This window comes from Taeniopygia guttata, chromosome 4A, assembly GCF_048771995.1.
Source record: "Taeniopygia guttata chromosome 4A, bTaeGut7.mat, whole genome shotgun sequence".
Taxonomy (NCBI): Eukaryota; Metazoa; Chordata; class Aves; order Passeriformes; family Estrildidae; genus Taeniopygia; species Taeniopygia guttata.
Window position 1 is genome coordinate 17,829,302 of NC_133029.1, and position 26,003 is coordinate 17,855,304.

The 26,003-nt window shown below is 53.8% G+C and overlaps 2 protein-coding genes across 5 annotated transcripts in view; one reads left to right on the forward strand and one right to left on the reverse strand.

Moving 5' to 3' along the window:
* The window catches only part of LOC100221324 (gamma-aminobutyric acid receptor subunit beta-4), a 76,332-nt gene extending 55,602 nt beyond the window's left edge, over positions 1-20,730 (reverse strand). Inside the window, exons 1-2 of one of the 2 annotated variants that reach the window (XM_041716224.2) lie at positions 19,704-20,730; positions 14,713-14,801 (exon numbers count right to left, since the gene is read on the reverse strand). In XM_041716224.2, the coding sequence (XP_041572158.1) occupies positions 14,713-14,801; positions 19,704-19,783 (169 nt within the window). In that variant the 5' untranslated portion in view covers positions 19,784-20,730. The remainder of the gene's footprint in view (positions 1-14,712; positions 14,802-19,703) is intronic. The other variant, XM_041716223.2, reaches the window with a different exon arrangement.
* A 155-nt stretch (positions 20,731-20,885) lies between these two features.
* Positions 20,886-26,003, forward strand: part of LOC100218477 (gamma-aminobutyric acid receptor subunit alpha-3) — a 126,072-nt gene continuing 120,954 nt past the window's right edge. Inside the window, exons 1-2 of one of the 3 annotated variants that reach the window (XM_030272926.4) lie at positions 20,886-21,066; positions 21,460-21,596. In XM_030272926.4, the coding sequence (XP_030128786.2) occupies positions 20,924-21,066; positions 21,460-21,596 (280 nt within the window). In that variant the 5' untranslated portion in view covers positions 20,886-20,923. Of the gene's footprint in view, positions 21,067-21,459; positions 21,597-26,003 lie in introns of those variants that run through there. The other 2 variants (XM_072929263.1, XM_072929264.1) reach the window with 2 other exon arrangements.

A 26,003-nucleotide genomic window follows, 5' to 3' on the forward strand; every position in this document is an offset into this window, starting at 1 on the left:
CAAGAGAGTAGACACCAAGCCTGACAGCATCTGGACTGCCAGTGGACCCAGTCCAGCAGAGCACCTGTACACACACACAGGGCTCTCAGCATTAAAACAAATGTTGCTGACTATTCAGAACATCCTCTGTTCTTGGAAGAGGCCTAGGTCAATATGCAGGAGATGGATTTTTAAGGCTGTTTCATCCTCAGTGATGAGAATAGTCTTCCAACAGCTTCTGCTTGTGAATCTCTTGCCCAGGTGATGCACATTTGGTAAGGTTTTACAGAAAAGCAAGAGGAAAATAAGTTCTCAGGTTTGTCAAGCTCTAATTTAGAGACACACAACTGCATCACCTCACCAGAACTCACCATCATCAACCTGGCATTGCCCAGTGGGTCTAACTTTACCAAGAGGACTGAGTGCCAGCTCCCATCCATCCCTTAAAGCTGGCAGTGCCCAGCTGAGACAACGGCCAGCTTGCTTTGCAGGGGTGTCACTGCCACTGGAGTCTTTGCTGGAGCAGGGGCATGGCAGAAGGTGGATCCAGCCTCACCCTTGGCAGATGAAGGCCGTGCTCCAGCCTCCTGGAGGATGGGTCACCTGCCCTCCCCGTGTCCCCAGGGCACCCACACGGACCAGCTCTGCAGCCTGCAGGGCACACACTTGCTGTGCCCCTGTTGGAGCCCTCCCTGCAGAGCTGGCACTATGAAATACCACATTTCCCTGTGTTTACACCAAGCAAATCCCAGGAAAGCAGTGACACTGAGCATCCCAGGTCCCTCCAGCTCTCCTCCACCAAGAGTAGTGGCAGGAGGACAGTGGGGCTTGCCAAGCAAGTGCCTGTCATAGACTGACAGCAAAGCAACACAAGCCAGGCTTCTTCTCCCCAGCAGCAGCGTGAAGCATTGTACCCACGCTCATCAGCCACCCCCACATCGCTCCACCTGAGAAGACTTCCCTCCTACCTCTGTCAGGATCCTGGCAGCAACTGCATCTCTCCAGGGGCCCTGCCAGAGCAGCCTGGGGCACAGCTCTGCCTGCCTGGGAAGCTCTGGTGGACTCAGGAGTAGCCCAGTCCTTTTGTGTTACTCAGGCCCTCAGAGCTTGTGTGTGCCCCACCTCCTAGAGCCAGCCAGAGCACTGACAGGCTCTGCTCCTCCAGCTGGGGCAGGCTCAGAGGTCTTTGGCACCCTCCTGCTCCTCTTTTCCCATCCCAGCAGCTGTTTCCCTGCTTTTGAAGGGGCAGCTCTTCAGAAAGGATTGCACACAGACATGAGATATTTTGAACCCCTGGGTGTGAAAGTAAGCAGGTATTTAACCATGTACCAGAACACGCTCACCACAGGCAGCTGCCCCAAATCCAGCTCCCCAGGTCAGTCTTTGAGCAGGCCAACCCCCAGGGCTCATCACAGCCTCAAAAACACTCCTTACAATGCCAAATATTCAATTTCTGTGCCCGTTCTGGTGCTACAGAAGCACACAGGTTTTAAAGCAGGTTTAGGGCTGAATCCCAAGCACTGGGATCCCTCCCCCAGCATCATAACACTCCTTGCAGAGCCAGGAGGTAGGAGTGTAGCAAAATACCTGGAAAAGCACAGCACCACCCTCCTCCTCACAGCCAAACCACCCCCAATGGCAGGGGTGGTGCTGCTGTGTGTGGGACTCCTATCCTATTATCCTATCCTATCCTATCCTATCCTATCCTATCCTATCCCATCCTGTCAGAATCTGTGGTATTGATGATTCCGAGATTGTAGAAAGTCTCTGTCTTTCTGCCCCGCTGCCAAAGCAGAAGCCATAATTGGTCTGTGCTGGTTTCAAGGTTGTTTATTCTGTTTATCTCTAACATGTTCTGCTGCCCTGCCGCAGCTCTGTCCTGCAGGGCAGCGTGTGGGGCTCTGCCCTCAGTGGGATGGTACAAACATTAAATACCACAAACTACCTGTGCTGGATTTACAATAACGTGCCAATATCTGTCACCTACGTTGGACAGTGTGTCCCCAGCCTGAACCAACAGAAAAATGCCAACACCACAGTGAAACATGGAGGGCATGAAGAAGGAGAAAAAGGACAAGGCACACCCAATTTCCTCCATCTTGTCCCCTTTGGACCCCTAATCTAGAAATCTAAAATTTTACTTTTGCACCCGTGCCACACTGAATTATTACTTCTATCAAACACTCAGAGCTTGTAATTCATCCTGTAAGATTGAAAACTCTTTTCCATGGACAGAGATCACAGCCAGTGTCTCTGGGGGCTCTGTCCAGGGGGGTTCCTGACCCCTGCCAGGGTCCCAGACCTGCCAGGGCAGCCAGAGGGAAACCCTGGACTCCCACAATATCTTATCTCATCCCATCCCATCCCATCCCATCCCATCCCATCCCATCCCATCCCATCCCACAGGATCCAGCCACTCCCTCCCTCCACAGGCCACTCCACCCCACAGGTGGGGTTGCCAGGAAAGCCACAGGTGAGGTCACTTAGCAGTTTTCCCTGCCTGGCAGCTGTGGAATTTTCCCCCGAGCTGCCCATTGGAATGTCTCATTTCTCACCTGCCCACTCAGGGCACAAAGGTGCTGACCCAACTTTTCAGTGCTGGGGCTTTCCTGGCACATAAGCAATAAATGTTTTCTCCATGGAGGGGCCTCTCTTTTGTGTGCACTGGAAATATTCTCCCCCAAAACATCTGCAGACCTGGCCTGGACTATGGGTGTGACCTGTCTGGGAAAATACTCTCTCACATCACCAAATCCTGAGCCACCTAATCCCCTTAGCTGCAAATGAGCTGAGCCAAATTAATTTAAATGGGTTAACACAAGCTCCTCTGTTCACATCAAATCCTTTCTCTGTCTTAGAAGTGTTTGTAACAACAACAAAATACCTGGACTTGTCATTTTTATCAAAGTGACAACAACAAGGTGTTTTCTCTTTTTTCCTCCCTGTTTTCAATTTTTTTTATGAGTTAGTCACACCTCCTCATCTCTGTTTACAGATTCTTGTCTTTAAAGGATGTAACTCCTGGATTGGATCCAGCTGGACATCCCCAGCACGTGGGGGAAAACCAAAAGGAAGAAGATGGCCAGGTTGGGCCCTGGTGCTACACTTGCACCATGCCCAAGGTTTATACTTAGGGGCAGTCAGGACAATTTACAGGGCAAGTATTGAAAACATGGAGTGAGTCAGGTCTGAAAATATCATTACATTCACATTAAATTCGTATCTCAGTTAGGAATCATGAGAAACAAAGCACACACATAAAACCAAGCCTCCCCCTTTCCAAATGTCATCCATGGGATGACAAGTTTTTATCCCTCAGTTTCTGAGGCTCTTGGATGTGCTTTGTCCACAGTCCTGCCCTTTCTCCACAGTCTGAAACAGAGAAGATCTTACAAAATTTGGTGGCAACCAAGAATTGAAAGAGTTTATTAGAAAAAAAGGATTCTAGGATGTTCACTTTTGAAAGATTGCCCCCTGTGCTAGTGTTTCCATTATTTCAGTAAGATGTGATTTGCAATAATGTCCAGAACAAAAGTTGCCTTTTAGCCCAGAACCTCTTTATTAAGACATAAAACTAAGTCCCATTTGCTCACAAAAATATAATTGCTTTCACTCAGGATGCATGGATGAGTGAATCTTGCAGAGCTTTTACATATATATTCATCTCCAGCAATTCATCAACACAATAAGCACACATTATTAATTTGAGTACTCATCAATTTCTTTTTTCTGGAGCTTCAAATACTAGCAAGGAGCTAGTGTGCAATAGGGAAGAAAAACATGTAGGGAACTTGTGATAAACGTTCTATTTTTGCTGTGAAAGGAGGATAAGAAGAAGAATTCAGCTCATAGCCTACCCTCTCCCTCACTTCCAAAAATTTCCTGCCAAACTGAGATCCTTCTCCAGAGGCCAGGAGAGTGGGACTTCCTGCAGCCCTTCTCCAGGTGACATCTGTGACCTGGGCAGCTCCTCTCCTGGCCTGACAGCTTCTGATCTTACACCCAGAGCTTTGGCACTGCCATCAACATCCCCTTTTCTGTGCCTCACCCACTGAACAGCCCAGTGCAGCCCTTGGACACGGCTCTTCCTTGGAGCAAGGCTCCTCTGGCCTGGAGATGTCCCCTTCTGTGGTGCCACCAGCACCAAGCTCCTGAAAGGGAGCAGGGGGTTGTCTCAGAGTGTAAGAGAAGAGTAAGAACTGCTCCAGGTAGCTGAGGGGATGTGTTTGGAGAGACCTGCTGGCCAGACAGCCCATCCTGGCTCCGCAGCACAGAGCTCTGGAAGAGGAAGGGGCCCTTTGGTGCTCTCCCAGCCCAGCTGACTGTCCCAGATGTGAGTGTGGGGTGACAAAGTGTCCCAGGAACCAAGGCAGTCACCCTCTTTCTTCCCCTGCTCCTGGGCTGTGTCACAGATAAAAGCACACCATGGCTTTTAGTGGCTCTGCAGCTCAGAGTGGAGCCTCTCATGGGGACAGGGAAGGCTCTGTGTCCCCTCCTTGCTGGCAGTCCCTGGGGACTCACTGGACTCACTCCAGAAGCACAGGAGTGAAAGCTGAAAGCAGTGCAGGACACCCTTCCTGGTTTTCCTATTCTCTGACATGATCATACACAGTAAATATATTTTCTGCCACATCTAGTGGCTTTTTAAACATTTTGCCAATGATCAAATTTACAAAATTCCGTTTTTCTCTGATGAGGTGTTGAGGAAAGTCCTTCTGCTTCACCTACCAGAAGGGGAACCATTTGTGAACAAGATTAATGCCCATTAATTAAGATCCTTTCCTATGGCTGTAGCATGACATTTCTCCACAGCAAGAAGTGGGCTCACCTGCCTGTTCCCTGTGGGGATTCCACAGGACACCACAGCTGAAGGAAAGGTCACCAAGCAACGGCCCAGAGCTCAGGAGGTGCTTAGGTCTGTTCTCACAAATAACAAGAATAGCAGAAGGCAGAACTTCCCAGTGCCATTCCTGGTGCTGCTGTGGGTATTCACCACCACCCCCAAAAAACTGCCCCTTTTGGTGTCCCCAGGGTGTAGAATGGCCCCAGAGGTGGCCCATCCTCCCCCAGGTGGTGGGCAAGGTTTGTTAGTCAACAGTAGCACAGCACAGGAGCCTTGCTGGTATCTGTCACACAGAGTCCCTCACACCACCTGAGAACAAATTCTATTTGTGCACACTCAACAGCACGTCCAGCTCAGCCCTGACTTGAGGATCCTTTTTGGCGAGTGATGATGTCCAGGGCAGAGAGAGCACAGCTTGATTTCCAGAGCCCAGGCTGAGCTGGCAGAGCTGGCAGGTAGAAATATCTTGTTTTGACTGGTAAACTGAGCAAGTTTGACATGGAAACCACTGGGGGAGAATAAATACGGAACAAGAAGATGTAATTTTACAGAGTCTCTCTTCCAACTAGAACTGCACTCGGAGTCATCCCAGAGATGAACCAAGAGGTCCTGAGGTCTAGGGAGGGGAATTCTGGACATGGTGGGTTGGGCTGAGGCTCACCCCCGTCACAAACACAATTATTTAACAGCACAATGCCTGCAGGACTGCAAAGAACAGGAGAAACAGGAAGGGGTGGGGGGGAAGATCAGAGGGGGGAAAAAAGAGTTTTTAGCTATGACACAGAAGCAGAAAACCAGAAAAACAGCCTATAGGAACAGTGTGATCAGTGCTGCCCAGCCAGCCTGAAATTCCTGCTCTGCTCAAAGCAAGCAGCAGAGCTCCCATATCCCAGTGGGAAGGGAGAAGAGCTCTGCTTCCTTCCATTTCATGAGAACAGGATCAGTCCCTGGGGCTCCAGAAAACCTGTTTTACTGACCATTCTGTTCATCCTATGGGGCTCCACCACCCAACTCTGCCCCTTCTCACCCATGAGATGTGCATCCCTCTGAAAGACCTCGTGCCTTCTTTAAACACATCTTTTGTCTTGTCCATGTTTCTGGTCAGGCTTTAACAACTGCATGATATTTCACATGAAATATCAAGATATAAAAACCTCTAGCAAGGGCTCTGCAAGAATGGATTTTACAGACCAGACACTGTCAGTACCACCAAAAAACCCGCTTACATCCAGCCAGCCTGACACTGTAGCAGCCTCCAACTCTTTTTCTTTGAACCAGACATAGGTGAGAAAAGTGACATGCACACACAGAGTCTATTTCACACAGCAGTACAACTGCAGCACATTCCTTGGCTTTTCTATTTCGTGTTACATGGATTAAAAATACTTCTCTGCCTAACTGGGATACTGGGAGTCTTAGGAGCTGAACAATGCAGGTATGTAAAGCTGCTCTGATGAACAGCTCCAGGGCAGTGAGAATATATTTTAAGTAATCAAAAGGACTTCTACTAATGGATTTTACACTCCTTTCACATTGTGCTTTCAGTGGCAGTCCCTCGAAGGCAAGTTTACTGGCAGGAATAATCTCAGAAATGGTGAGTGTTACGTAGATGTTTGTCAGGGAGGAACAGGGGTCCAGGTGATGTGGCAAATCTGGCTATAAACAATCTGCGTTTAGTCAGTTAATTAATTAAGAAGTATTGGAATTATTCTGTTAATTAGTAACTCGAATGCATTGCATTTTGATGTTAAAAATCTATGACTAAGGTTGGAGGCAAAATTCCTGGAATAAAAGCTTAGTTAAAGTGACGATGACAATGTCTTGGTTTTCAGAGAGATCTCTGAGGGTCCTTGCCAGCCCAGTGCCCCTCCATGGACTGGAAGAGCAGCTGTGCCACGGCCTGAGCAGAGCTGCAGGGAGAGGCTGCACCAGCCAAGGGGGAAAAGGAAGGACAAATCAAAAAGAAGGGCAACCAGCTGCATTTAACCCCCCCCAGGCCTGGGCATAAGAGAATCAACATCTCCTCCAGTTCCAGTGGAAGTACACTGGAATGGATGACAGCACAACTTTATGATCCTCACTGGACAGCACATCCTGAAAAGGAGGCACAGCTCTGTGGCAGGCACACAGCTGGCTCAGAAACCCAAGGCCAGTTTTGGGCTGAGGCTCAGGGGAGCCCATCTCCATTGCTGTCTCCTCCCAAAACTGCCTCCCCTGCTCCGTGCCAGAGACTCCTGTCTCCAAAGGAGATAATAAGTGTGGCCACACTTGAATGCACAAGGGTGTTCAACGTGCAGCAAGAGGTTCACAAGCTCTGTCACACTGGAGGAAGGGACTGGTCTAATATCCTAAAATATTATTGCCCTCAAGAACAAAATCATGAGGAAAACAAAATGGATGAAGGTTAGGTGGAAGGATGCCCACTGCCGAATGGATGTTATGGAGCCAGCTCTTAATTAAACTGTCCACAGCATCCTTGCTCATTCCTTTTCCTTGATTGATAGAGGATGGATTTGCAGGAGGGCAGCGCTGACAGTGGGGTCCCTGCCTGCCCTGCAGTGAGTGAGGGGGGAGCCCACAGGAAAGGGAAGATGATTTTGGGGCTGTGTGCTCTGTCTGCCCCAGTCACCTGGAGCTCCTGGGTTTGGGTGAACTCTGCGTGTCTCTCTCGGGGCACTGGGGCTGAGCACTCACAGCTGAGGCTGAGATCAAGAGGAGCTGTGCTCCAAACAGGCACTGCCTGCCTCCAGTGCTGCCGAGCATCCTGGAAAATCACACCCTCACCCTCACCCCTCAGCAGGGGATACCTTTGGCTTCTCGGGGGAGAGGTGTGAACGTGCTCCTGCTGTACTGCTGTGCTTGACAGCAGCCATAAAAACAGCTCATGCTGTGTGGAGAGCAGGTCTGAGCACAAAGCAGCCAGGAAAGCACAAGTCCCAGATGGACTTTGGGTGCTCAGTTGCAGGCTTTGCACCACACAATCACCTCAACCCACCCTAATCACCTGCTGTGGCCACCTCAGCTGTCCCCACTGCCATGCCCACAGCCTGTCCCCCTCTGGGTGAAGGGAACGAGAAAAATCAGCTCCATGTGTAAATGGTATCTTGGGGAGCTCTGCAGGGCTGGTCAGGAGGAGCCAACTCTTGGACCTTGCCTCCTGATGCACCCTCACAAGGGGACCAAACATAGATCCCTGGAGAAACCCCAATCCTGCCTTTTCCTGAAGTCTTATGTGTCTGACTTTACAGCCTCCAAGTCCTTTTCTCAGCATGTATTTCGTATAAAAAGAGCAAAGTGAAAAAAATAGAAATTCCATCATGTGGCAATGTGCTAACATCCACATATGTCCCAAGAAGGACGGGATCCTTTCATTTCCTGCCACTTCAGTTAATAAAGTAAGACACAACAGCAGGAGGTTGTCATCTTCCTTCTGGATTAGCCCTAGAGAGGACGTGACCCATGGTCTGGAGCCAGAAGTCACATAAACTGGGGAGGAAGTGAGGGCTGCACAGCTGCAGCCAGTTTTACTGACCACGAATGGCCTTTTCTTGATGCTCTTTATCCAGGAAGGAAAGTGGGGCTACTGACAGCCCTAGTAGGTATTCACCTTTCCTTTGGCCTTGAGTGGCACTGCGGTTTACAGGCTTCCCAGGCAGCTTCTGTCTCTCCTTCCTCAATTAACTCCTTTCCCCAGCCTGATCCATAATTGCCCCTCCGCTTTCAAACCCAGAGCTGTTTTTCTGCCCAGCCAGGGTATGGGGGCAGAAGGGTGACATTTCCTGCTGGAGCCAGGCTCTGTGGGGTGCAGCATTTCACACTCACCCCCAGCCCAGCTCTGGGCAAATCCTCCTGCGAGCAGGGAAGGAGCTGTCCCTGGTGGGACCAGAGCCTTCCTGCCAAACCTCAGTTCCCTGCTCCAAAGGGCTAGCTCAAGGCACCTCAGAAGAAAAAGGAAAATTGAATCTGGCTGCTCTGAGATTTAAACATTTTTTTGTCACAGAAGAGGAGGGGAAAGCTGAGAACTAAAGCCTAGAAAGGCAGGAGAGCAGCTCCTGTGGTCCCCCAGACAGGCAGCCCAGGACCAGTGCCCATTGCCCTCTTCCAGCCCCACACCCTGGTCCTCCTGCAGCATCATCACTGTTCTGAAGTGCTTCCCTGGCACCAGGGGCAGTGGGGACACAGCCCTTGTGCCAGCCAGGTCGCTGGTGGCCGCAGGGACCCACCTGCTCCCCATGCACGGGCGCCAGCCCTGCAGGAGGTGCTGCCGGTTTCATCGCCCAGCATCTTAGCACTGGGGAAAAACCCAGCATGTTTGTGAAAAAAACATGCTTTGGCTTGTTCTCAGAAATTTCTGAATCATTTTTCCTAAAATTCCCCACCCCCCACCCCCCCAACCTTCAAAATTCCAAAGCAAGCTATCTGCCTGGAAAAAGCCACCACCTGACATGCAGTGGAAAACAGGGACATTTTTGGGAAGGCTTGAACAGGACCACCAGCCCTGACCATAGAAGACACCAAATTGCCATTCCTTCCAGCTCAGAACCACTGAGAGCAGCAGTTTCCCAGGCACACAGGGCTGGTGGGGCAGGGAAACAACAGGAGCACCCCGTCCCCTGCTGCTGCATCGGTGCCAGCCCGCGCAGCCGCTCAGCCCCGCCAGTTCTGGAGCCCTGAACCACTGCCGGTGCTTCACTGCAACACTTTATGCATCAGCAATCATTTATTTTTACAATTCTGCCTCTCAAGTGATGCTGCTACACAGGGAGAGGCTGAAGATTTCACACCCAGCTCCACTGAATCTGGAGTGGCCAGGGAAGAGGGAATACCGGGGAATAAACAGGAGGTGGGAGCAGGGCTGGGTGCCCAGGAGGGGGAAGGTGTGATGGGGCAGGAAGGAGCTGAGAGCAGGAGGGGCAGGGCGCCAGAAGGAGGAAGGCCAAGCTATTGCAGCAAAGAGGGGTTTGGCTATCCCAAATGAGGGTGACCAGAGCAGGGAAGCTTCATCCATGACACAAAGCAGATGGGATCTGCTTTGTGTCATGGATGAAGCTTCCCTGCTCTGGTCACCCTCAGGAATAGGACACAGGCTCATTTCAACCCAAGACCCCTTAAGTGCTAATTTTTCTTAGGAAAGTTTGAATTAAAAATGGAGCAGGGAAATCTGCTAGATCCACAGGCATGAAAAGCCAGGATACAATCCCAAGGCTTCATGGTCATTCTGTTTTCACCAGGCATTTCCAGACCCCTGCATTCCTCCCAGGAAAAACACCAGGAGCCCTGCACTCCAGGAGGGCTGGCAGCAAGGAGCAGAGAGTGCCCTCATCTTGCTTTTGGCCACCAAGACCTGCAAATGATGCTGGAAAACCATCAAGAGCCATCTGCTTGGAACTCTTGCAAAGTTTTGGGCTGGAAACCTTGCACCAACAGAGAGCAGCTGAGTCACTGAGCTCAAGTGGGATCTTCCTGCCATTCCTTCATTGCCTTCTCTACCCTGGGGCAGTATGATCTTAGTTTGCTTTCTTTTCCTTTTTTTTTTTCTTCCTTTTTTTTTTATCCTATGGAGCTAATGCTTCTGAAAGTGAGTGCCTAAGAGCACTTACAAGAGCCAGGGTGCTGCTCTGAGATGATTCCCAGACATTATCTGCAGCACCCCCTGCTCACCCCGTCCAATATCACGAGCATCCTGCTCGTCTTGTGGTGTCATTTTTGTGCCATATAAATCACCTCCAGGCTGTCCATCCCTCGGGGCCAGCTGCATGGCACCCACCTCTGATTTGATGCCCAAAACCCTCTCTCTGCATTGTTGCTGGTCTTGCAGTACCAGGGCAAAGATCTCCCTCTTGGAGGCCTGGCTGCATACTCCTGAAGGCAGCTCCAGATCCCTGCCACAACCCTGGCCAGACCCTTTGGACTTGTTTGCCATCACCTCTCCTGTCTCCTCAGCCCCAGGCCCTCTCCTGGTCCCTGCATGTCCCACCCTGGCACTGTCCCATGTCTCTCCAGCATGGGGTGACACTCCAGGGCTTGGGGACTGCAGCTGGAACACGAGAGGGGACTGTCCCTCAGGCTGCCCCCCCAGCCACAGGGGCTTTCTGCCAGAGCTGCTCCCAGATTGTTCCATCACCTCCACGTGGTTCCAGCCGTCCCCTTTGTGTCCCCTGCTCAGCCCAGCTCCCAGGTGAGCTCATGGCACTCATTGCTCACCCTGGGAGCTGACCTGCACATCGGCCTCATGGGCTTCCAGGGGGTGGGGGAGAGGGACGAGAGCGAGTGGCTGATGCTTCTCAGCCACTCAGCTCGGCCCAGAGCTAACGAGGCATCTCAAAATTAAAAAGTGAACTGCAATCCCCAGCAGGCCTGTCCTCCTTTTGGCATTAGGCGGAGTTCTCTTTCCCTTTTTCAAAAAAATAATAAAATAAAGAGGACTGGGGAGCCACGAGTTGTGTTTGGAGCTGTGGAAGCACCACGTCCTAGGCAGGGTGGGGGTGCTGGATGAGCCTGGGGGCTCTCTTAGAATGACTGTGAGGGGCAAGAACTGCCTGACCATGGCAGGTGGGACATGGGAACAGGTCCTTCCACCTGCCTTCACATCCAGAGGATCCCAGTTGCTCCTGCCCTACAGGCAGGAGTGAATGGAGGAGGCACCCCAGGACGTGGAGGTGGGACACTGTCCCCTGGGCTGAGAGGGTGGGGACAGGGCAGGGTGACTGCCCTGAAGGTGGGGCAGGACAGCAAGAAGGAAACACCTCTGCTGCAGGAGGAAAACATGGGGAAACAGGCAGGAAAGAGCAGGGCAGGGAGGAAGGGAAGCCAGACTGGTTCATTGCATTTGTGGGTTGCATTCCTCACGTGGGAATCTGTCTGGGAAGGACCTGGCTGGGGAACCCAGCACTGGCTGCTGGGACCTTCCTGCCCCCAGTGCCTCATCCTTGAGCCACAGAGAGCTGATGGCTCTGGCTTCAGAGGCACAGCTCACCCTGCTCCAGGGGTTTGCTTTGCTCCACTCCTCTGAACTTGGGCAGGCCTGTCCTGCCAGACCCCTGGTCACTCTTGGCCAGCCCTGAGACAGCTCCATGACATCCCTTTGGGGCACAGGGCTCCCAGCAGGACCTGCCACCCCTCCGAGGTGCCACCTTGGCCATCCCAGCTCAGCCTGACCGGTGTTCCCAGGATGGGAGCACAGGGGGTGGTGGGATCACCTCCCCCACAGAGGGGCTTGCACCCCACCTGCCCAGCTGGAAGGCAGAGGGGGTGGCAGGACAGTCCAGGTGGAGCACGGGGCAGTCCTGGAGAACAGTCCAGCCCTCGGGATGCTGGAACTGGAGCTCAGGCCAGTCCCTGGGAGACATCAGGGCTGCACACACACAGGTCCCAGGGCTTTGGGCAAACTGTGCCTTTTCCACAGAATCACAGCACACCCAGAGCATGAAGGTGCCCACAAGGATCATCCAGTCCAACCCCTGACCCTGTCCAGGACACACCAACAGCCCCTGCCTGTGCCTGAGAGCATGGTACAAACACTCCTGCAGCTCTGGCAGCCTTGGGGACATGACCATTCCCTGGGGAGCCCATTCCACGTTCCAGTCACCCTCTGGGGAGGGAACCTTTTCCTAATATCTGACCTGAGCCTCCCCTGGCTCAGCTTCATGCTGTTCCTGTGGGTCCTGTGGCTGTGCCACCTGCACACGACTCACTGGGGAGAACTTCAGTCCCTCCACAACAGGACTGTGGATACTGGGAGCCACAGAGGGTCAGACACTTCCTGGTATGATCCCACTGGATTTCACCTAGAAATGGGTTTGGTTCAAAAGCCCAGAGAACTGGTGAGCTCTGTGGTACAAGGGAACTTCCACCCCTTTCCCCAGATTGTTGTAACACCAACAATCTCCAGCTTCCCCACTCTTGTGTCAGCCCAGCTGGAAATGCTGCAGGAGGTTTGCCTGGCTGAGCTTGTCCTGGGGTGGGAGCCAGGCATGCTGATAGCTTGGGCATCCCTGCACCACGGGCACCAAGGGGCTCCCCACCAGGACCTCACTCTCATGAGCACAGGGAAGGGCAAGAAAGGGTGAAGGGCAACAGTGAGGCAATTACAGGGAAGGAGGTTATGGTCATAATTCTGTTTCTGTGCTTGAGGGAGGAGAAATGCAGCCTGCACTTTGGGAATTCAGAGCAAAATCAAATGAAAGGCCAGGGCTGCCCAGCCCCATCCATCCTGCAGCCCAGGAGGATGCAGTGCCTGCCCAGCCCAGCCCCAGCGGGGCACAGACCTGGCAGGTCTGCACTGAAGGAGGGCTGGGCCCTGTCCTGGGTGCCCTGGGGCTGGAATCGGGGCACAAAGCCTGCTGGGCACACCCGTGTCTCCCTGTGCTCTGCACAGCCAGCTCACCTCCTGCTGCGCTGGATCAGCAGCACCACAGTCCCCCTGGGCCTTTACACCCTGCTCCTCTTCCAGCTTTATGCCATCTCCACGCCTCTCCCCCTCAATAAAATGTGACTGCACCAATTCCTGTGGTCAGGCCTGGCCAGGTAATAGGGACATTTTGTGTTTGCTGGACAGAGCCTTTAAATCAAAGCCAGCCTCTCTTATGTTCAAAGGCGAGAGGGACGATTTGGAGCCCCTGTTTGCCTGCAGGATGCTGCATCCCTGTGTCTCCCCAGTGCCCTGGTGACCTCCCAGGTGCCCCTGAGCACTATGGAGGGATGGGGACCATCTCCCCACCCAGAGCCCTCCCTGAGGCCAGGGCCCAGCAGCGCTTGGTGCTGCCCCCTGAAAGCCCCTGCTCCACCACGGGGTAGAACAAGGAGGTGAGGGCAGTGGGATGGTGTTTGTGGGGGTGGAAGGTACTCTGCTGAAGGGTATAGGGTGGTCAGGGCAGGGTGAGGAGCAGGGAAACCAGAGGCTTCAAGGAGAGATGGGTTTGGCCATGGGGAACAGCAATACACTGAGTGCCTTCAAATCCTGCTGGAATCAGTGGGGGGATTCCTTCACTCCAGCTTCTAGGGACTATGGGTCAGCCCTGCTGGGGGAAAACTGCTCCCTTGAGCCACTAAATAATTGTGCCTGGCCTCTCTTGCCCCTGAGAGCACAGGCACGAGCCTGCTGCCCATCAGCCCTGTGGAGAGGGACGCCTTGACATGTAGCTGTCCTCCCGTGGGCTGAGCATCCCCCAGCCCCTCACATCTCCTCACCAGGAGAAATAGCATTGCCCAGAAAAGGCTTAAAACAGCCAAGCTCAGCAGGCTGAGTCCAGAACCCTCAAATCCCCCTCCCTGTGCTTTTCCAGTGCCTGCTCCTCTCCAAGAAACAGACCTCAACCAGACCTGGGAATACGACAGTCAGTGCCCAGAGATTTCCCATTTTTCATTTCCACCAGGCCCTTGTGGTTCTCCTGGTTGCTCACAGGAGCCAAGGGAGGAATTGAGGATCCTTGCCCCTCCTGCTGAGTGGCAGCCAGGCCACCAGCTCCGCAGGGAATATTTGATGCCTCACTGTTGCTGAGGGAGCAGCCTTGCAGGCCAACCAACAGCCCCACCAGCAATCACCTCAACCCTCTGCAGGGAAAAGAGCCAAAATATCTGGCATTGGAGCAGAAATGGAGGAGGGATGACTTGCTGTCCATGATGGAGGAAAGCTTGGAGCAGAGGAAAAGCCGAGTGTCTGTGTTGTGGCAAAGTACCCCCAGAAACATCTCAGCATGGGCAGCGCAGCTGTCTGCAGAGGTGGGTGATGCTGCAGGGAGAGGAGCCAGCGAGAGGAGGGGTGGCAGAAGTGGGAGGAGAAGGCTGGAGGGCCGTGAGGGGTTGCAGATGTGTGAGGGGGCACTGCCCGCGGTGTGAGTGGCCAAGGGGCAGCACAGAGCCAGCCCCGGCCCTGCCCCTGCCCCCCGTACCTCCGAAGTCGGGCCTGAGGCGGACGTCATAGCCCTTCAGCAGTTTGTCCACAATCTCTTTCACCACAGAAATATTTCCAGTGGAGGGGCTGAAAGACAAAAGAAGAGAGTTCTCGTCATCCCCTGTGGCACCAGGGGTCCTGGCCAGGTACCTCAGCATCCTTCCCAGCCCAGGGCACCAGAACAGCTCAGCCAAGAGCAGAGCCTGTCTGTGTTCTCTCTCACTCGTGTCTCCTGCCCTTGGCACAGCTCCCAGCCCCACCACAAGCCCCACAGGGCCCCCACGCCATCCTGGGAGGTGGCTCAGAAGGCTCAGCAGTGTCTTGGCTCCCCTTCTGCAGCTGACTCTGCCTGGAGGGCACCCCGAGCTCTGTCCCTCTGGTGTAGGCACCCCAGGGTCCTGCTGCTGCACCCTCAGTGAGCAGCCTGGCCACTGACCCACACGCCTGGGGGCTTCGCTGTGCCTGCCCACAGAGGGGTGCACAGACACAGGGGCAGGAATTGGCCTGTCTGTGCCCCAGGCTGTGCGTGGGGCAGCTGCAGCCTCTCCCTCGCGGGTCTCACTCCCCTTCCTCAGCCCAGCCGGGCTCTTGCTCCAGGCCCTGCATCACCCAGCACAGGCTTGGCACGTCCCGAGGTCCCCACGACACGAGTGGCCCCTGGCAGCACCCTGCCCTGTCACACAGCCCAGAGCAGCCTCTGCTCCCCGCTGCACCCAGGGGCTTCTGCAGGCTGCTGAAGCAAACAATGAAGATACTGAACAAAACAAGGCTCCTTCTTCTCCTACGGCCTCAATACACAGCTGATCTTTGCCATGCAAAAATTCAGTTTCTGTCACTCAGCATCACTGTGACTTCTTAGCAACGCAGATCAAGAGGCAGAGGCAGGGAAGGAGAGTCCATCTTCCCCTGTGTGTGCCAGAGCAGCAATCCTTTCTCTCACAGCCCTTTAACTGCACACAGAGGGGCAGATGCCCTCCCTAGCACCCAAACAGCCATTACAGCAAGAAAGGAGTTCCTTCCAAAATCAGCCCAAGGCCCAAGCCAAAACTGAAGGTGGGGAACCAGAAAGCAGGGGATGTAAAAATACCGGATCTATAGAGTGCTGCGGGGTGTATCAGGTTTTGTGCCTGAATCCCCAGCCTCTGTGCCACCCTCGTCCCCTGCTTTGCATGAGAATAGAGACCCTGCCGGTGACAACTGCTGCTCTTTGCAGTCACCCACCACAACAGCACGTCTCCTGTCAACACCGCCTCCCACATCCATCCCAGTCAACCTGGAGAGCTGCACCACGGCCCTGCCTCTGCCTGCCAGCCCTGTGCCAGGGGCTGCTGCTGGCATGGCCCTGTGTCTGCACACACACAGACAGACAGACAGACAGACAGGCAGGCAGGCAGGCAGGCAGGCGTGCTCTCCTGGCTGCACAGAGGGGACAGGGACTCCCTGCCTGTGCACAGCGGAGCACAGAACATGCCCTGAGGTGTGTGTATGTGTGTGACCCCATCCCAGCCAGCGGCTGGAGGTGACACAGGGGGTGCAGACCTTGCTCTGCTGGGGTGTGATGAGAGGATGGGCTGTGGACACCATTTATGAGGAACACAGAAGCTGTTATTTGTGGATCTGCTGATCCAGGCTCACGTAGGAGCACCTGGGAGCCCAGGCAGCTCTCAGGGCTCTGGATGTGCAGGAATTTCTCAGCAGGACAGCAAATGTGAGACAGCACCCAGCTCTGGTGCATGCACAGCCAAGGAGCCCTTGTGCTCTCAGGGGAAGGGGTCTGAGCTCCACTCCTGAGTGTGCTCCTGAGAGGGGTCCAGCTCTTCCTTGCACGGCTTTAATCACTGCCAAAAGGCCAGAGAGGTGTGCTCAGGTGGGCACTTCCACAACACCGTGGCCAGGCTTGCAAGGTCCACTTTGCACCTGTGGATTTCTCTGCAGGTGTGTGAGGTTTTGCAGCATGCAAAACACAGTCCTGTCACTGAGTATTGAGAGCATGCAGCAGTATTTGTTCATCTCTAGACAGCCATTCCTAGGTACACAGATTCCCACATTCTTAATATGGACACTGTGCCGTTCTCAAGGGATTTGGACACCTCTGCTTGGCTTCCTACAGTGCATAAACTCAGGAATCAGTGTTTACCTCATTAATATAAGAAGGGAAGTCGAGGTAAGCAGTAAACAATGTGTCAGGGGCCCTGCAGAAAGGGGCAGAGTGGGAAGAGGGCCATGGGGACTCCTTCCTCCTCACCAGCCTAGTGAGGTGGCCTAGTGAGGGAATAAACCATCATGATTAAGGACAAGGTCTTTTGCCTCCCAGTGCTCCCTCTGATCCAAAAAGCCACATCCCTCCCACTGAGGAGGCAAGTGGTGCCTTTGCCCAGCTGTGGGCGAGCAGCTGCATGCCAGTGCTATTCCTGGCGAATGTGGGTCTGCATCCGCTCGGGAGCACTCACAGCCAGCCTGTGATCTGAATTCCGGAGTGCTGTGCCCCTGATTCTGTGTCAGTGGGCATGTGTTCTGCACAGCCACGTACCCTTGCAGCCAAACATCTCCCTACCAGCACCCCGTGCTGCTGGCTGGGCTGTGTAGGAGAGGAGTAGCTGGAGGCTTGTGCACATGGAGAGTGTTTTGTCTCCGCGCTGCGCACAGACACACACGCAGACTAGGGGTGAGAATCAGTGCTGGACACACCAACACGCATGCAAGGACACACATCTGAGCAGAGGGGCTTGCTGTGGGCTTTCAATGTCACACATTTGCTTGGACAGTGCTGCCTGCGTGTGTGTCCCCACACAGCAGGACCACGCGTGAATGGTGTGGGCAAGGTGGGCACGCGCCTGCGCCTGTGCATGTTTATAACGATGGGAACACAAATCTGAGCACCCAGAACCCCAAAAGGACCTGTGTGTGCATGTTTATAACGATGGGAACACAAATCTGAGCACCCAGAACCCCAAAAGGACCTGTGTGTGCATGTTTATAACGATGGGAACACAAATCTGAGCACCCAGAACCCCAAAAGGACCTGTGTGTGCATGTTTATAATGACAGGAACACAAATCTGGGTACCCACAACCTCACAAGGACTGTGTGTGTGCGTGTCTGTAACAGGAACAGAAATCTGGGCACCCACAGCCCCAAAAGGATCTATGTGTGCATGTTTATAATGATGGAAACACAAATCTGGACACTCAACAGCCCCACAAGGATCTGTGTGTGTGCATGTTTATAACAACAGGAACACAAATCTGGGCACCCAGAACCCCACAAGGATCTCTGTGTGTGCGTGTTTATAATGACAGGAACACAAATTTGGGCACTCACAGCCCCACAAGGACCCGTGTGTGTGCATGTCTATAACAGGAACAGAAATCTGGGCACCCAGAGCCCTGCAAGGACCTGTGTGTGTGCGTGTTTATAACAGGAACAGGAATAGGAATTTCGGCACCCAGAGCCCTGCAAAGGACCTGTGTGTGTGTGTGTCTATAACAGGAACAGTAATTTCGGCACCCAGAGCCCTGCAAAAGACCTGTGTGTGTGTGTGTTTGTGTGTCTGTGTGTGTGTCTATAACAGGAACAGGAATTTTGGCACCCAGAGCCCTGCAAGGACCTGTGTGTGTGCGTGTTTATAATGATGGGAACACAAATCTGGGCACCCAGAGCCCTGCAAAGGACCTGTGTGTGTGTGTGTGTCTATAACAGGAACAGGAATTTCGACACCCAGAGCCCTGCAAGGACCTGTGTGTGTGTGTGTTTATAATGATGGGAACACAAATCAATCGTTTATAAGGATGGGGCACCCAGAGACCTGCAAGGACCTGTGTGTGTGTGTGTCTATAATGATGGGAACACAAATCGATCGTTTATAAGGATGGGGCACCCAGAGCCCTGCAAGGACCTGTGTGTTTGCGTGTCTATAATGATGGGAACACAAATCGATCGTTTATAAGGATGGGGCACCCAGAGCCCTGCAAGGACCTGTGTGTGTGTGTGTCTATAATGATTGGAACACAAATCGATCGCTTATAAGGATGGGGCACCCAGAGCCCTGCAAGGACCTGTGTGTGTGCGTGTTTATAATGATGGGAACAAATCAATCGTTTATAACGATGGGGCACCCAGAGCCCTGCAAGGACCTGTGTGTGTGAGTGTCTATAATGATGGGAACACAAATCGATCGCTTATAAGGATGGGGCACCCAGAGCCCTGCAAGGACCCGTGTGTGCGCTCCGGGAGCTGCTCCCCGTGCAGGCTGAGCAGGGAGATGCCGGAGCTGCCCCCGGCAGCGCAGGGACACACGCACCTGGCCGCAGGTGTGCGAGGGAGGGCCGGAGGCGGGCAGGGAGGGGGAGCAGCAGCAGCAGCGCTCCCCCCGTGCGGGAAGGCAGCGATGAGGAGCAAACAGGTGTGCTCCGCACACCTCGGCCGGGCTGGATGGGCTCCTGGGCACAGCCCGGCAGAGCCCACCGAGCGGGCAGGGATGCCCAGCTGTGCCCGGCGCCCCGCGCTGGAGCTGCGGAGCGGCACACACGGGCGGGCACGGCTGGCTGCGCACACGCAGGGACGGATGCGGACGGATGGCAGCCGCGGAGGAGGTGGTTGTGCCATCCATCCCCGCGGCGGCATCGCCCCCGGGGCTCCGCAGAGCCGCGGCAGGGATGCGAGCGTGGCTGCGGGTGCAGCCGGGCACGGCCGAGGCTGCCTGTGCCGGCTGCGCAGAGCAGCTCCGGGGCTCCGGTGGGCACCATGTTCCCCGGGCAACCCCTTCGTTCGGCCCTTCTCCCCCGGGCTGGGGAGGGGGACGCGCACACACGCTCTGCCAGGTGGGCTCCGTCCGCATCTCGTGTGCGAGCAGCCCTGCTCCCCCAGCACGGCACCGCCTGGGCAATAACCACAGCGGAACCCGGGCAGGGAGCCCCCCAAACCCCAACCGAGCCAAACAAGCCCTGTGCCAGCCCCCCTGTCCCCGCAGCCTGCCATCGCAATCCTTACCTTTGCGCACAGCAGGCGACACAAAGAGCTGCTAAAGCAGAGACAATTCCACTCAATCTGTCTGCCTGAAATGTCCACATTTCCACAAAGACGGAGGATGAAAAAAAAAATCTTTGGAGGGGAGGGGAAAGAAAGATGGATCTTCTGAAATCCCCCTCCAAAAAAAGGGGGGGAGGGAAAAAAGAAACCAACCCCCCCCCCAGTTAATGATTTCCGAGAGAAAAAGAATAATGAAAAAAACCTAAAAAATGAGGGGGAAAAATACCCCCCCGCTCCTTCAGTGCCAGTCAAAGAATTCGTTTCTTCTTCCTTTCAGCATCCTCTCAACAAGAGACATCCTCTGGCAATGGAGAAAATCCCAAGAGAAAGAAAAATAAAATGCCCCAAAATGGGCTCAGCAAAATGTGAAATCGAATCTCACAGGTACGCGGCAGAAGACGAAGAAAGAAAAAAATTTAAAAAAAAATGGAAAAAGAAAAAAAAAAACCAACTCAGTGTCCCCTGAGCACTCCACTTGGATTATTTTTCCTCCTGCTCTTTTGCCATCCGGTTCTGCAGATGTTGCATGGCTCCTGCTACCCACCTTCAGAGAGGAGGAGGAGGAGAAAGAGCGTGTGTGTGTGTGTGTGTGTGTGTGTGTGTGTGTGTGAGAGAGAGAGAGAGAGAGAGAGAGGGGAGGACGTGTGAGTTTTCGAGCAATATGATTTTATTCTGGATTTTACCTATTTGCTCCCCCTTTCCTCTTTATTTTCCAAGGGGGGAAGAGGAAGCCACCCAGCCCCACTGTGCAGTTATTTTATTTTAGGGAAATCTCAGGCTCATCACTTAGGAGGTTCGGGGCTTTTGTGAAAAGGCTAAAAAAAAAAAAAAAAAAAAAGGAAAAGAAAATGCAGCCTGGTAAATAAAAAAATGCATATATGCAAGTGTAGAAAATAGATAAATCCCTGTCTGCAGAAGGGCTGCTCTCGCGGGGAGGGTGGATGTCTCCCTAGTGCTGCTGCCGCAGCTCCTGTGGAGTTTTGCTGCTCATTGCAAAGTCACAAGAGGAGGGGAGGAGAGAGGGAGTTTGTGGCTGGGGAGGGGGACTCTCCCGACAAATTGGGATCCTGACGTCATGGCTGACAGCATTAACCCCTGCTGGCTTGCAGAGGGGATGGATGAGCAGTTTTGCTGAGGTGGATTTTTTGGGTTTTTTCCCCAGGGAGGTGGGCACAGGGAAGATGATGGGAAAGGTGATGGCATTTTGGCAAGAGGGGGGCAAGAGTAGCTCAGCTGCGAGCGCTGATGGGTGCTGTGGTTGCCTGAAACACTGTCATCAGCACAGGCTGAGCTTCCTCCTGCAGCCACAGAGATGGAAAATAAGGTGATTTACTCAGAATGGCTCCATGCCACAGAGCCCAGTGGCCTGGTGGCCTCCTCCAGGGGCACTGGGGGGGATCTGGAGGCTCTGGTGGGGCTGGAGACCCTCCCCAGGCTGGGGAAGCCCAGTTCAGGAGGGATGCTCAGCTCTCCCTGAAGAATGTTGCTATGCATAAAATGGAGTTTGTGGGAAAAGGGAGCCTGAACTTCCAGAAATGCTGCTGGGGATCAGCTCCTGGTGCTGGGGCTTTTCCTGCGGAAATGGTACCAGCCATGGAAATCATCACGGTCTCTTGTGCACCTGCCTTTGATCCTTGTTTTAAAAAATAATATAATGAAGGAACTCTACATCAGGCATGCAGTAATGTACTACCAGGAAGGATTTTTTTTTTCCTAGGAAAAAGAAGAGCTCCAGCAGCGCTTTGAATGCAGAGCAGAAGCCATGGCTCAAGGAGGAAACATCTGAGCTCTCACCACCCTGGCTGGGATCTCCTCTGCACCTGCCTGGCCGCTCCGAGCAGCCCCTCCGAGCAGGTATGTCCTGGTTTGCACCTGTGTGTAGATGGTCTCCAAAACCCTCTGGGACAAGGGGCAGAGCAGATGTGTCACTGCAGCTGGCAGGACCAGCTCCAAAATGCCTCTGAAGGGGCACAGGGCAATGTCCAGTGGCCACTGGGCAGCTGCTCTGTCCTGCCCTTCCCTGCAGGGAGATCTGGCCAGCAGGAGCAGGGGGTCATCCTGCCCTGCACTCAGCACTGCTGAGGACACACCTCGGGTGCTGTGCCCAGCTCTGGCCCCACAGTTTGGGAAGGACTTTGAGACACTTGAGCTCATCCAGAGGGGGCAACGAGGCCGGAGAGGGGCTGGGAACACAAACCCTGTGAGGAACCACTGAGGGAGCTGGGGGTGCTCAGCCTGGAGAAAAGGAGACTCAGGGGTGACCTTATCACTGTACAGCTCCTGAAAGGTGACTGGGCCAGGTGGGGTTGGGCTTTCTCCAGGCAGCACTGACAGAGCCAGAGCACACAGTGTGAAGCTGCACCAAGGGAAGTACAGGTTGGATATTAGGAAAAGCTTTTCATGGAAAGAGTGATAAAGTTCTGGAATGTCCTGCCCAGGGAGGTGGTGCAGTCCCCATCCCTGGGTGTGTTTAACAAAGCCTGGATGTGGCACTGGGTGCCAGGGTTGAGTTGAGGTGTTTGGGCTGGGTTGGACTCCATGATCTTGGAGGTCTCTTCCAACCCAGTGACTCTGTGAGTTCTGTGTGAATCTGGGAGCATCCTTGCCTCTGGGGTTCCTAATGCTCCTTTCCCTCATGCTTGGCTTGGCTCTACATGGTTTCTTCATCAGAGACAGGCCAGAGATCCTGTGCTCCCAGTCTCCTTCTCCCAAAAAGCGTGGTGGGAGTGACCTTTCTGAGGAGCTTCCCCCTGGCAGGGCAGCCTGGGCTGTTGCAGTGCAGAGACACCAAGCCAAGGAACAGCTGAGTGCTGTGCTGTGCTGGCCTGCTGTCACTGGGGGCAGTGAATGTGTGGGGCTTGTGGGGAAAAGGAAGGTTCAGGGAAGGTTTAACACCTACAGTGAGGCTGTGCTGGAATGGGAGGGGAAAAGATCTTCTCACTTACTGCTGAGGCTGGTGGAAAACATTCTCTGCTTGGTTTAGTGCCCAGACCACCCCTGCTTGTCCAGACTTAGGCAAATGAAGCTCAGATTAGTGATCTCCACTGCCTTCTCAAAGACCCAGGCAGGTGAGTGACACTTGTCACATGCCAGTCGATGTTCCTGCCCCTGTGGAGTCAGGGCTGTGCTGCCCATGGCTTTCACTGCAGGTCACTCCTTGTGATCTCCACAGGGAGTACAGGGTGCAGGGACCTCACCAGGACACCCAGCTGGTGACATTTCACTGCGGCTTTCACTGCAGGTCACTCCTTGTGATCTCCACAGGGAGTACAGGGTGCAGGGATCTCACCAGGACACCCTGCTGGTGACATTTCACTGCGTGCTGGCCCAGAGCAAGCCTGTGTGCCTGGGCTCCCAGTGCTGGCCCAGCACGGTGCCCTCAGGGTGCTCCTGGGCTCCCACACGCCTGCTGGTGTCACAAGCAGTTCATGCTTTGTCACCACCCCAAGGAGCTCGTGGCTCCCTGCTCCAGTGGCTGAGGGGTCCATGGGGGATGGCCAAAGCTAGAGGGTTGCTCCACCACTCTGTTGAAGAAGAGGAGGCAGCACAGCAGATCTGGTCCTGCAGGATGTCCCCACGTGCCCAGGATGAGCTGCCTGGTGCCACCAGGTGCTGGCTGCTGTACAGGTACAGCATCACCTCCTCTGCTGCTGCCAGCACACAGAGCTCCTGACAGCAGTGACTTGCTGAAGCATTTCTTCTGATTGAAGCTGCTGGGCACCAGGGAGGAGCTCCTAGGGAGATGAGAAGCATTTGCCTCTGGGCACTCATTAAACCCTGCCTGGTCCCTTCCTGTTCTGCCCCCTGTGCTCTGCTCCCTTCCACCAGCCATGACTGCAAGTTACTGGCAGGAAAGGTAAGTGAAAAGCAAATGTCAGAGGCATACATGAAGAAGAAAAATTATGCTCACAAATGGTGACATTTGTGCTTGCAAGTTCACCCAGTCGGGAGCAGAAACCGCGTCACATGAATTCTCTGACCACTCAGCCACAACGGGGAACTTTGGAAAGCCCTGCTTGGCAGGGGAGGCACCCAAAGAGCTGCTGTGTGCTCCTGAGAAACCCACCTGGAGCCACGTCCTGGGCTAAAGGACTGCTCTGGAGTTAGTGCCCATCTCTGCTGGCTCTCATGAGGGCTGGTGCAGAGTAAAACGTGCCCATGCTCACTGAGGGGTTTGTTCCTTGCCCTCCCAAAGATGGGCACCCTCGAGCCTCTCCCAGAGCCCCAAATGCTGTCTCCCTCCTCTTCTGGGGGATCTCTGCTCTCCAGTGAGGGCCCATGATGGGTTTTTCTGAAGTTCACCTTCTGCTCCTGCCAGTGTCTGTGAGAAGCTGGTGGAGGTGCTGTGGCTGTAACCACCCTGCAGAGGCCACAGAGCATCGTGTTTGTGGCCATTTGCTGTCCTCCACTATTAAATCACTCATTTTCACTCTTTTATTTGCTGCCCTGCTGAAATCTCCACACCCTGGCCCCTCTTCTTCTCCAGAGGCCACTGCCAACTCCAAGCCCCAAGCGCTGCTTTTCCCAAGGGCTTGCCATCAAGGTGAAAAATCTCCCTCATCTCCTCTCCCAGCCAGCTGGAGAGCTGGCTCTTCATTCCAGCCAACAACTCCCAGAAGAAGAGGGTTATTCTCCTAAAGCAGAACAAGGACAAGAGCTGAGAAAGCAAAAGAACTTTTATAAAACCAGAAATTTAATGGAAGTCCCAGAGAAAAGGAGAAAATACAGTCTTACAGCTGGCCTTTCTGTGCAGAAGGTAGAAAACAACCTGAAAGTAAATGAAGTGCACCTCATGAGGTGGAAATAGAGACAAGCAGAGACAAAGGAGAGTTTTCCCACCCTGTGTAGAACACAGCCCCTGTCTCCTGCTGCAGCTGCATCCAGACTGAGCTCACTAAATCAAAGAGACTTTGCAATTCCACTTCCAGGTTCCTGCATGAAAGGCTCCCCTCAAGCTATCCTACAGGACAAAGGCTCCATCACCACCCCTAGTGCCATGTAACCACCCCCAGGTGCTGGCAAGGAAAGTCCACAAGCCACAGCCCCTTGGACTGGTGGGGCTGACAGCTCAGGCAGCCGTGACTCCTGTTTCAGTGACCCTGCATCCTCTGATTCACAAATGCCTCCTCATGTGTTAGCCCAGGAGCCTCTCTGCTTGGACACTCCATGTGCTAGATGTTCTATATTCCTGAGGAAGTGCCTCAAAGTGTATCCACGGGGTTCCCCATCTTTGCTGGGTTAAAGACCCTTCACCACTTTGCAAGGTGGTCCAGAGTAAGTGGAGATGTTGACCATTCTTAGGCACTGTGAGTGGAGGAATTGATGAGCAGAGCTTGCCTGCAGTCCTGTATGTCCTGTGTGCTCAAATGTCTCCAAGCAGAGCTTGGAAAGTGTGGTGGGAAGGGAGAAAGGACTGTCCTTGAAGGTGGGTTCATGCACCACCTCCCATCCCAGCCTGTCTTTGAGCTCAGGAGGCTGCAGACAACATTTAGTTTGGGCTTTCCTTCACTCAGGAAATGGCCTGGCCGAGCAAAGTCCTTTGGTCAGGAGAGTGCAGAAGTGCTGTGCTAGCTGTTGCTGTTGATAGCTGTGGTTGTTGAGGTTTAGCTCTCGTGTCTACAACAAAAGAACATCGCTCCCAACACCACAGCCTCCTCCTGCCAGGCACAGCCAGCCTGCAGGGTGACAGTGGCATTGTCCTGAGCCTGTGGCACAAGGACAGCCTGCTCCAGCCATACCCAAGGTGGGTGATGGGGAAGGCAGGTGACTCAGGTGTGCAGCCTCAGTGCTGACAGACATCCCCAGCAGAGCTGTGGTGCCAGGGGAGCTGTGAATCCATCCCTCCTCGCGTGCTGAGGGATGCAGAGCCCTGTTCCTGTGGCTCTGTGTCTGTCTGTAGGCGCCCTGGCTGATTTTCTCCTTGCATTTCCATGATGGTGCTCAGGAGGAGAAATGATGTGCCTTGGGACTGGCATTTCTGGTCGTGTTGGGACTGGCAGTGTGAAGGGCACTAGGCAAGGAAAAGGCCCTTCAGCCCCTGCAGAGAGTTAAGAAGTGCCCAAAAATGCCTCCCTGCTTGTTGTGTTAGTGCTGGAATCTGTTCTGGGGGCTGGGCCCGTGTCCCCCTTTAGGCCTTCCCATTTCAGAGGTGTCACTTCTCACTCCCAGGGATGCTCCTTCCCACCTGTGCCAGCAGAGGAGTCCCCTTCTGAGTCAAAGCTCCTGGTCTGAGTCATGGAGCTATAGCAAAAAGGTCTGGAA